Below are 12,013 nucleotides of genomic sequence, written 5' to 3' on the forward strand. Positions count from 1 at the left end.
TATCATGTGGTGAATAAAAATATAGCTCCAAGTAGAGTTACCGATGAACGAAGACGAAAGAGGGGATGCCTTCTGGGGCATCCCCAAGCTTAGGCTCTTGGTTGTCCTTGAATATTATCTTGGGGTGCCTTGGGCATCCCCAAGCTTAGGCTCTTGCCACTCCTTATTCCATAGTCCATCGAATCTTTACCCAAAACTTGAAAACTTCACAACACAAAACTCAACAAAAAATCTCAGGAGCTCCCTTAGCGAAAGAAAACAAACCACCACTTAAAGGTACTGTAATGAACTTATTCTTTATTTATATTGGTGTTAAACCTACTGTATTCCAACTTATGTATGGTTCATACCCTCCGATACTACTCATAGATTCATCAAAATAAGCAAACAACACATAGAAAACAGAATCTGTCAAAAACAGAACAGTCTGTAGTAATCTGCATCAAACGCAAACTTCTGGAACTTATACAAATCTACCAAAATAGGAAGACTTAGATAATTTGATTATTGATCTACTGCAATTGGAATCAGTATTTTATCACTTTCTGGTGATTTTTAACAATTGTTTTTGTGAGCAGAAAGTTTCTGATTTTTTCAGCAAGATCAAATAACTATCATCCAAGAAGATCCTATAGGTTTTACTTGGCACAAACACTAATTAAAACATAAAACCACATCTAACCAGAGGCTAGATCAAATATTTACTAAACAGAACCAAAAAGCAAGAAACAAAAATAAAATTGGGTTGCCTCCCAACAAGCTCTAACGTTTAACGCCCCTAGCTAGGCGTGATGATTTCAATGATGCTCACAAAAAAGATAAGAATTGAAACATAAAGAGAGCATCATGAAGAATATGACTAGCACATTTAAGTCTAACCCACTTCCTATGCATAGGGATTTTGTGAGCAAACAACTTATGGGAACAAAAATCTACTAGCATAGGAAAGCAAAACAAGCATAACTTCAAAACTTTAAGCACATAGAGAGGAAACTTGATATTATTGCAATTCCTACAAGCATATATTCCTCCCTCATAATTTTTCAGTAGCATCATGAATGAATTAAACAATATAACCATCACATAAAGCATTATTCTCATGATGCACAAGCATAGAGTTTGTATTGCTCTCCACATAAGCAAATTTCTTCTCATGAATAATAGTGGGAGCAAACTCAACAAAATAATTATCATGTGAGGCATAATCCAATTGAAAATTAAAATCATGATGACAAGTTTCATGGTTATCTTTATTCTTTATAGCATACGTGTCATCACAATAATCATCATAAATAGGAGGCATGCTTTCATCATAATAAAATTTCTCATCAAAACTTGGGGACTAAACATATCATCTTCATCAAACATAGCTTCCCCAAGCTTGTGGCTTTGCATATCATTAGCATCATGGATATTCAAGGAATTCATACTAACAACATTGCAATCATGCTCATCATTCAAAGATTTAGTGCCAAACATTTTAATGCATTCTTCCTCTAGCAATTGAGCACAATTATCGGAATCCTTATTTTCACGGAAGACATTAAAAAGATGAAGCATATGAGGCACCCTTAATTCCATTTTTTGTAGTTTTCTTTTATAAACTAAACTAGTGATAACACAAGAAACAAAAAGATTCGATTGCAAGATCTAAAGATATACCTTCAAGCACTCACCTCCCCGGCAACGGCGCCAGAAAAGAGCTTGGTGTCTACTACACAACCTTCTTCTTGTAGACGTTGTTGGGCCTCCAAGTGCAGAGGTTTGTAGGACAGTAGCAAATTTCCCTCAAGTGGATGACCTAAGGTTTATCAATCCGTGGGAGGCGTAGGATGAAGATGGTGTCTCTCAAACAACCCTGCAACCAAATAACAAAGATTCTCTTGTGTCCCCAACACACCCAATACAATGGTAAATTGTATAGGTGCACTAGTTCGGCGAAGAGATGGTGATACAAGTGCAATATGGATGGTAGATATAGGTTTTTGTAATCTGAAAATATAAAAACAACAAGGTAACTAATGATAAAAGTGAGCACAAACGGTATTGCAATGCTAGGAAACAAGGCCTAGGGTTCATACTTTCACTAGTGCAAGTTCGCTCAACAATAATAACATAATTGAATCATATAACTATCCCTCAACATGCAACAAAGAGTCACTCCAAAGTCACTAATAGCGGAGAACAAATGAAGAGATTATGGTAGGCTACGAAACCACCTCAAAGTTATTCTTTCGGATCGATCTATTCAAGAGTTCATACTAGAATAACACCTTAAGACACATATCAACCAAAACCCTAATGTCACCTAGATACTCCAATGTCACCTCAAGTATCCGTGGGTATGATTATACGATATGCATCACATAATCTCAGATTCATCTATTCAAACCAACACAAAGTACTTCGAAGAGTGCCCCAAAGTTTCTACCGGAGAGTCAAGACGAAAACGTGTGCCAACCCCTATCCATAAGTTCACAAACGGAACCCGCAAGTTGATCACCAAAACATATATCAAGTAGATCACGTGAATATCCCATTGTCACCACAGATAAGCACATGCAGGACATACATCAAGTGTTCTCAAATCCTTAAAGACTCAATCCAATAAGATAACTTCAAAGGGAAAACTCAATCCATTACAAGAGAGTAGAGGGGGAGAAACATCATAAGATCCAACTATAATAGCAAAGCTCGCGATACATCAAGATCGTACCAAATCAAGAACACGAGAGAGAGAGAGAGAGAGAGAGAGATCAAACACATAGCTACTGGTACATACCCTCAACCCCGAGGGTGAATTACTCCCTCCTCGTCATGGAGAGCACCGGGATGATGAAGATGGCCACTGGAGAGGGATTCCCCCCTCTGGCAGGGTGCCGGAACGGGTCCTGATTGGTTTTGGTGGCTACAGAGGCTTGCGGCGGCGGAACTCCCGATCTATTCTGTTCCCCGATGTTTTTAGGGTATATGGATATATATAGGCGAAAGAAGTCGGTCAGGGGAGCCACGAGGGGCCCACGAGGGTGGGGGCGCGCCCAGGGTGGCAGGCGCGCCTCCCTGCCTCGTGGTCACCTCGAAGCTTCCCTGACGTCTGCTCCAAGTCTCCTGGATTGCTTCCGTTCCAAAAATAACTCTTCCGAAGGTTTCATTCCGTTTGGACTCAGTTTGATATTCCTTTTCTTCGAAACACTGAAATAGGCAAGAAAACAACAATTTGGGCTGGGCCTCCGGTTAATAGGTTAGTCCCAAAAATAATATAAAATTGTATAATAAAGCCCATAAACATCCAAAACAGATAACATAATAGCATGGAACAATCAAAAATTATAGATACGTTGGAGACGTATCAGTTTTCACCCCGAAGAACCAGTCCGAGCATATGGAGGCAATGCCTTCAACAAGATAACGACGTAAAAACATCACCATTGCCAGGTATAACCAACTCGAATCTGACCTAGGCTTTCAGCTCGAAGCCATAGAGTGGGTGCTCGAGTAGCACCGCCATTGACATCTCTCATGTGTTTTCGCCACCACTATTGTGCGATCGCAGCAACTACATGCGATATGCGGCCATCTTTGATGTAGGAACATCCCTCTACGTCTAGCCGCCATCCATAGTTTGCATCTCATTGCTAAAGCCAACCACCGGATCTCGAGCGAGGAGCCCTCACGAAGGCCTTTTGGTAGCCACCACAAACTGTAGTGAGGTTGTCGCCGTGGGAACACCAAAGACGGAGCACATCACTGCAGATTACCACCTCGCAGGAGAGAGCTCTGCCCAGGCCCGTAAACCGAGGGGCCAATATGACCAGAATAGGTGCACGAAAGGCAGATCACCATCGCTAGATCACGAGGTGCACATCCACCGGGTCAATGCTGATGTGGTCACCTATCACAGGTAGGGTCAAGGGTCCATCATTCGGGACCTACATGGGGCCCATCATCACAATAGGTAGGTCCCTGGACCATGCCAGCATTCGGATACTTACATTGGGATGTCCACTCGGACGACTCGACGACACTCAGATGATCACACACCACCCGGCTAATGGACCACCACTCGGACATAGAAGGTAGGAGGGCGTTGTGGGAGCTGCAATGGTTGAGGGATCCTAAGTCGTCCACTAAATAGAGTCATAGCTACCGTTACCTGTAACTGTCGTAGTAGAGGCTCATTATACTAGTAACTGACCTATTCAGTGTCATTAAATGCCCAAACGACATGGAGGACGTGGGCTGCAGCGCACTCTATATAAGCCGCACCCCCCTCCATGGCCGAGCACGAGCAATCTTTGTAACCATACCCATCAAATCAAAGCAAGCCCCAGGGCACGAGACGTAGGGCTTTTACCTCCGCCGAGAGGGGCCTGAACTCGTTAAACACCGAGTGTTACACCTGCGTTGTAGCTAGGTTATGCCCCTTATTCGTACCCCTAGTACTCATTGTCAGGATCGTAACCCCGACAAGTGCCGCGTGTCCTGACCGGAGCCCTGCCGTCGTGCGTCCCAACCACCGTCATTTGGGAGACGCCATAAAGCACACCCGAAATCGTGCCACCTGGAAGTCACCGCCTCCCTGGAAGAAGAGTCCGCCGATGGCCTAGGCCACTCTGTCGTTTGAGCGACACCATGCCTCGCTGGACTGACATATCCCAACGCCCCACATGAAAGAGGAATTCCTGCCACCGCGAATCACCGATGAACTTTGCTCAGGCAAAGTTTGCCGGCGCCGGCAGGAGGGGGCGGCGGCGGTGCTGCCCGGGTGCTCGCCTGAGCCGCCTCCTGCACACAACACATGGGCTTGATCCGGGTTGTTTCGGGAGCAACAATCGGACTTTCTACCCATCCAATTTCATTCCTATTCAGATTAGAAGTGTGTCTTGCCAATGTATGGTGTGCGTTTCAAACAAACGAATTATGTAGTTCCATATGGCGTTACTTTTTTTTTGGCGGGCACCATAGGGCACTACTAATATCTAGAAACTTTGTGGGACGCAGGGGTGACTTATTCCTGTCCGCTAATTAGACCCACCTGACACACACCAAGATTTTGCACGACGTGTCCCGCTCACATCTTCTTGTCACATTGATTGGATTTGGCTTGACCTCACGTGTTTCTCGCCAAACCACTATTATTGTTTTTAACAAACCCTAGCTACACGCTACTGTTTAGCTGCATGTATAAAGCGCGGCCTTTTATGGTTGGAAAACAGGCGCAAAATCAGTAGGAGCAACACAGGCATCACACGAACAGTACGCAGCGCCAGCATAAATTGAGGTCATGCCATGCAGCGAGCAAAGAAAAATAAATATATCATGAAATAAGTACTTATATTTTAAAGAAAATAAAAACAATATATGTCTAACTAATTCCCGGGAAAAAAAGTCTAACTAAAACATGAGCATTGCTATACACTGCAGTATGTACAACAGGTAGCCGTTAAATTGAGAGTGTGTCAGAGCAGAGAGGATGCTCTCTCAGACTAGTTAAACGAGATGAGAGTCATGCATTTTGCAGCATGCGGTAGGCATGTATGTGATGCCCGTTGCGTTGTGCACCGGGTCTTTATGGTTCTCACGCGTGCGACCTCTATATATATCGCCTCACCCCTCTCCGCTCGCACTTGACTTCTCTCTTCTTGCCTCCTCCTCCTCCTCCTCCTCTTCTTCCCACCCACACAGACACAGGCTACGCAAGGTTTTTCCTCCCCTCTCAAGTCTCAACTACCCAACACGCTTCTCGCCGATTTCATTTCACGACATTTTCCTCCCGATCTTCATGCCAAAGCTTCTCGCCATCTCCATCTTGCCGTTTATTTTGGTCGTAGCCAAGCACTGAATCTTCAACACGCTTGCCGTTTATTTTGCAGAGCGGCGAGGGAGGAGAAGGAAGAGGAGCGGGGGATGGCGGGCTGCGGTGAAGCCAAGACATCATCGGTTTCCATGGATGAAGAGGTAAGCTCCCCATAGCCTCTGTGTATTGTCTGCCGGCGGAACACTGATGCATGATCGATGATTACAATTTTCAAGTTCTTCTGTCGGTAGTCTCCGACATCCCCGCGACTTGATTGCAATGGTTTCCTTGGCTGAGCCTTCTGAATTATGGGAGACTCGTAGAGTCGTAGTTGGTTAGTATAACTTGGTAGAGAGATGGGTGGAGTGAGTAATACGTTCAGATATTAGCTGTACATGAACGCCATTGATGCATAACAGAGAAAGCTTGGGAGTTCCAACTAACCCAACTTGGGGAAACAGGGCTTGCTTAGGAAGCTGTTCTCAGTCAGTATTACCCTGTGCCCTGTCCCTGTCCACCCTACCTTTCTCACACAAATATGCAGAGTAAGCTCGTCAATTATCTCTGTTCTCCCATGAGCGTGTCACTGGCCATGTCATTTCTCCTTTTTCTGTTTGATTGCCTGTAGTGCTTCGCTAGCCAGTAAATAAAATGTCTAACTTTTGTCAGTTCTCTGAAACTGAAGTGTTACAGTATTTGGGTGCATCTTAATTTGGAACTTGAGTACTAGAAGCGGTTTTAATCCGCAAAATTGCCGTTTTAACCATTCAGAGCAAGTTCCTAGAGAGCATTACCCAACGCGCTCGCGCACCTTAATGAAGAAGACGCTCTTATCCTCAGCACCTACTTAGCAAACCAGCAATGTCCTAATCTATTAAAGACGGATTCTGCACCATCGGTTACGTGCAGCCATGGCAGATTGCTCCTACTGACACCACGCGCACCAACATTTGCTAACGACGTACCGTACCTAGAAGCAACTAATGAAGGGCAGGAAGGCTAAACTCTACGCAGTCTGATGTCTGCGTGCGACTCAACAATCTATTGAGCGATCAAAAGGCTCCGAAGGAAACAAAGGTGATGTGCGTGTGCGTCCATGATGGCTGACGGGCTGCCGCTTGTCTGCGCACGCTGCTGCTGTCACACTTTCACTGGCCGCCACACTGGCACTGCCCAAGCAAGAATCTCTCACCTGACCCGCCCGCGTCACCTCTGCAGGCTGCAACCAGCTGCAGCCGCATGAGCTAGCAACGTACTACTAGTACAGCACGAACGAACAAACACCTGTGGTGTGGTACCTTCCCATGTCAGCAGCAGTTCACCACGGCGCCAAGAAGTCGACACGGCGGCAGCGAGCCCTCCGGTCTCAGGATCGATCGGAGTCGGAGCCTTGCGTCGCTTTCGTGGGCTTTGTTAGGGGATCGCCATCGCTAGATCGCTCACATGTTTTTAGTGCCTTCTCGTGGATCAGGGGCAACCACGTCGATCGCCATGATTTTGTTGCTGGTTTGGCTCCCTCGTGTCCAGTGGCCGCGAAAAGGGGGGTTCGTGAACGCTCCCGCTTTTGGCCAAATCTTTCGGCCGTCCGTCGGTTTCGGCGATCGGAAAGGCAGCCGAGCCGATTGATCCCCCTCTCGTCTAGGCTGGGATCGATATAGGCGAAGCGTCTTATTTAATACTCCATTGGTAGGGTCTTAAACTCAAGACTTTTTGGCTCTGATACCATATTAAATTCATGCATCAGTCAACTCATCCAAAAGTCTAAACTGATAGAGAAGGTGGGCAATATATCTCAACAGGGATAATTGTCTGTCTGTGTAATGTACACTGAGCAGACGGATAAGCGTGCGTGCGTACATGCATGCATCTTTCTTCCGTCCGTCCAGGCCTGCAGGGAGCTTTGGAACCTGATCCCGTAGCTTTCTCCCTCGCGTTTGGCGGAGGCCCTGTCTCTGCTCCGTCTCGTGTATTTATTTTCTTCTGATACTGATACAGTGTCTTGTTCTTCTTCAGGCGTGCGGCATAGAGAAGAAGTTTGGCGGGATGGCGCCCAAGAAGCCTCTCATATCAAAGGTAACAGCGCTAGCAGCCAGAAATAAGCACTGTCGAGCAGCGCATGAAATATCTATGGGTCTCTAGAAGAAGACGTTTCCTTGATTTGGTCTGGTTGCATGCTAATAATGCAGGACCATGAGCGTGCCTACTTCGACTCCGCAGATTGGGTCCTTGGCAAGGTCAGACAACATAACACAACAACTTATTCAGCCATGACATATCTTCATTCAGAACTGCATCTCACCATGCATGCTTAATCGATCTCCTGCCATTTTCTCCAGCAAGCTGCAAACAGCAGCTCAACGGCTGCGGTCGAATCGCTCAAGCCCAAGCTCAAGGTCAGTACAACAGCGGGAAGCTTCAGCCCAGCTAAACGATACTGTCAGTCAGGTCAACTGATGCTATTTTTTCCTGCTTGCTTCTTCAGAGAACTCCTCATCCCCAGCTTCCCCCTCGCAAGCCCACCTGTGCGTCTGGCTGAGACACAAGGTAAGAGGAGGAACCCTCAAAGTCGCAGGATTTTTCACACTGCAGATTCACCTACGTGACAGTTGTTGCTTCTTGTAGGGGGTCACACTGCAGCAGCAGCAGCCAGCAGGTGAAGAGCTCGTAGGGAGGAGAGGAGCGAGCTCGGATTAATGTTGTTTAGCTGCTCCCAAATTCGTAATGTAGGAAACAACTTTGCATGCGAATTGGCTTGGCACTTGCTGCCTCTACGTCTGTCACAAGTGATTAACCGTCGCTATCATGGTTATCGAGTCGGATGGCATTTGCTGTTTCAGCAACCTTGCTACTATATTCGCCCTAAAATAACAAGCTCCATACAAATAAAAACCTAAGAACTGGTCAAATCTTACTCTTTTCAGGATTAAACTGAGAAACTATTACGCGTTAGGGTAGTAGTTATCGTCTATCATTGACTTGCTTGGTTCTGTTATTTTGTATCACATGGTTGCTGACTTAATTGTTTTGCCTAATGTGTCGCTAACTTGTAAGATTATCGTATACACTCCGAACTGAGTAAACATACCATCCGTATTCGTATTCGAGTAATATCCGCTTTGGGCTCGTATCCTATAACATCCATACTCGCATTTGGGGTTGCTTTGAAATACGAAAACAAAAGCGACCAGGGCATTATCCGATCTTTCCGTGACTAATTCTACTACTTACGTTCTTATCGGAAAAATCTACCTCGTGATGAGATACGTGGATTTTTTAAAATATTTTCATTTCCAAAATTTCAAATCTATACTATCAAATTAAGAAATTGCAAAAGCACAAAAAGGGTATACTTTTCATGATTATCCCGGACGAAAAGGCCTCTTAATTGCAGGGCCGAACGAAAACTGGTCTTTTCTTTGATGTTGTTGAGGCCAAGCAAAAGAAAAGAACTCCTCATTGCGCACGCAACTCAAACCTCCTCTCCCCATGCAACCATGCGCCCGGGCATCCACTACACACCAGAGCTCCTCCTGGCCAAACCCTCGTGCCATGAGGACCATATCGACGAGGAGAATCCATTTAGACGGAGAACCATTTGAACTGTGCATCGTCGAGGACGAATTTCACCTTTCCATCTACCCCGACCATTGCAAGCCTACATCATGCTCGATGAGAAAAACTCAAACTAATCGCACACAACTACTCATCTAGATGCGCCAAGCTCCTAAACTTTGCCCCACATCATATTGTTGTTATTGGCAGAGTTGGCAACATCCGGCTCACGTCCACGGATGGCACAGGTCATGGTGCGCGCAGACAATGACACTAATAGCATGAGGGACAATGACTACGAGGTTTGCAACATCTAGATCAGTAGATGGATGAGAGTAATTACAAAAGTTTTCACCGAGCATGATATAAGCTTGCGACGGTCGGCGTATGTTGAAAGACGAAATTCCTTCTTCACAATGCACGGTTCAAACTATTCTTCACTTGAATGATTTTCATCATTGACAAGGTCCTAATGGTGCGAGGATTTGGCGAGGGAGCTTCGGAGAGGAGAACCTTTTTCGTTGTTGTGGGTAGGAAGACGGATGCGACTGTTCTACACCCGAGCTCATGTGACCTTTAGGTGAACAGCAAAATAAAAAAATGAAAATAAAATTTAAAAATTCTAAACTTTTTGTGTGAAACATTGACGAAATGTTTGTTGGCTTGCAAAATTTCATAATCATCGAGATACGTGGAAATCGTGACGAAAAAGACAAAATCGATACTCCAGAATGCGTTTGAAAATTACATATTTGAGCATGGTTTTTTTTTTGCCACCATTTCCACGAATGTCATATGGAGATGAAATTTTGCGAGCCAACAAACATTTTGTCAATGTTTCACACAAAAAAGTTCAGAATTTTATGTTTTCTTCATTTTTTTAACCGTTCACCCGAGCTCACATGAGCTCGGGTGTAGAACAACACTTTCGGTAGGAAGACTTCCTTCTTCGTAGTTGTGGGCAACTAAGACTCCTTTACTTATGTGTGTTACGCGAACGCATACTTTTTGTCCGGGACACAGCAAAAAGTACCTTTTTGTCTTCATGGGCAGTGACAGGGTCATACTTACGCAATATTTGAATTTGGTAGCATATATCGAATTTCGTAAAAAGACAAAAAATTCTTTAAGAAAATCCAAATATGTTTCACCTGACTTGATATACAAACTTCACATTTATCTAGTGTGATGTGAAAGTTTTTTAGAATAATGTGATGTGAAAGTTGAAACCGGCTTGCTTATGCAACTAGGACTGCATTAAATGCTGAAACTTTTTTAAAAAGTAAGTTTCAACTTCCACACAGAAGAGAATGGTAGAATATGTCCTTGTCTATAAACGAATTACTTATTGATTTCCAATTACGGGATTTGCCATGTGATGGTTTAGTTGGGCCCTCGGTCTATTGGGCTCCTCATATAGCATTTTTTAACTTGTGGTACACAGATTGGATTATAGGCCTGAAGACAGGCTCATGGGTACCTATTCAACTTGCAGCCCAACTTCACATCAATTTTTCTCACAGAATTCTAAAAAAAATCGCAAACACAGTAGAAAAAGAGCTTATTTCGAGAAGACCATCAATTTCAAGAATTAGAAAAGTGATATTTCTAGGAAAACGTACACCATCCTTTCTCCGATTATATTGTAATATACATAGCCTACACTAATCTTTCACGCTGCGTGTTGTCCTTTTTCATTTGCCATTATTTTCTTTCACTAAAGAAGTAATGACCGGATTCTGCAAAAGAAAAAGAAAAACAAGGTCCTTGCCTATGTTCTAAACACAAGACACGACAGCGGCATATATGTACTGCAAAAGCAGACGACATGCTTGAATTCGACTGGACCTTACAAGAAATGCTAGGTGCAGGCAAGTGCATGAGCTCCTGCATTGTCATGTTTGCCAGCCTGCCTGGGCGACGGTATACCACTAGTACCTTGCAAGTACGAAGTACCTAAGGCCATCTTCACCGCGCGACCCCAAAACGTCCGGGTCTGTCCGTTTGAAGTTAAACGGACAAATGGGACGACCCAACGCGCAACTCCATCCGTAAAAAACGTCCGTTTCTGGTCCGTCTCACCCCATCCTGGACCCAAGTTTGAGTTGGGTTTGCGTCCATAGCGGACACGTGCGGACACTTTCTGGGTCGTCCTCGTCCGGCAGTGTCCCATGTGCATGTGACCCTGGCCTGCCTGTCATCCTCTCTCCTCTTCTCTCTCACGTGGCCCACCATGCCCACCTACCATTCTCTCTCTCCATCTTTTCCTCCTCCCCATGCCGGTGCACACCACGGTGCTGCAGCCGTGGGCGAGCGCGGGAGAGCGGCGTGCGGCGCGGCTGCGGGCGTGGAGAGGCGAGGCGACCACGGTCGCGGTGGTGGGCGACGGGCGGCGGGGCGCGGCTACAGGCGCAGCTTCGCGCGGCGTCGAGGTGGGGCGGGGCGGGCCGGTGGCTGTGGGGGAGGGCGGCGAGCTCGCGCGGGCGGGCAGGGGCGAGCGCGCGAGCGCGCACGGCAGGTGAGCGCGCGGGCGGGGGCGAGCGCGCGCGGTGCGGCAGTAGGGGCGAGCGCGGGTGGGGGCGCGCGGCGCGGGCGTGGGCGAGCGCGCGCGGGCAGGGGCGGGCGTGTTAGAAATATGCCCTAGGGGCAATAATAAATTGGTTA

The 12,013-nt window shown here is 45.9% G+C and overlaps 1 protein-coding gene across 2 annotated transcripts; it reads left to right on the forward strand.

The window, feature by feature from the left end:
* The first annotated feature begins 5,626 nt into the window (after positions 1-5,626).
* On the forward strand, positions 5,627-8,686 carry LOC109734747 (uncharacterized). 2 transcript variants are annotated; one of them, XM_020293935.4, is made up of 7 exons: positions 5,627-5,701; positions 5,874-5,958; positions 7,811-7,870; positions 7,984-8,031; positions 8,134-8,190; positions 8,280-8,341; positions 8,420-8,686. In XM_020293935.4, exons 2-6 carry the CDS (start codon positions 5,908-5,910, stop codon positions 8,331-8,333), a joined length of 270 nt encoding a protein of 89 aa, XP_020149524.1. In that variant the 5' UTR covers positions 5,627-5,701; positions 5,874-5,907; the 3' UTR covers positions 8,334-8,341; positions 8,420-8,686. The 2 variants fall into 2 exon arrangements, with proteins under 2 accessions (XP_020149524.1, XP_020149523.1); XM_020293934.4 differs by having other exon boundaries at positions 5,645-5,958; positions 8,134-8,341.
* The last annotated feature ends 3,327 nt before the right edge of the window (positions 8,687-12,013 follow it).

Source organism: Aegilops tauschii, chromosome 4 (genome assembly GCF_002575655.3).
Source record: "Aegilops tauschii subsp. strangulata cultivar AL8/78 chromosome 4, Aet v6.0, whole genome shotgun sequence".
Lineage (NCBI taxonomy): Eukaryota > Viridiplantae > Streptophyta > Magnoliopsida > Poales > Poaceae > Aegilops > Aegilops tauschii.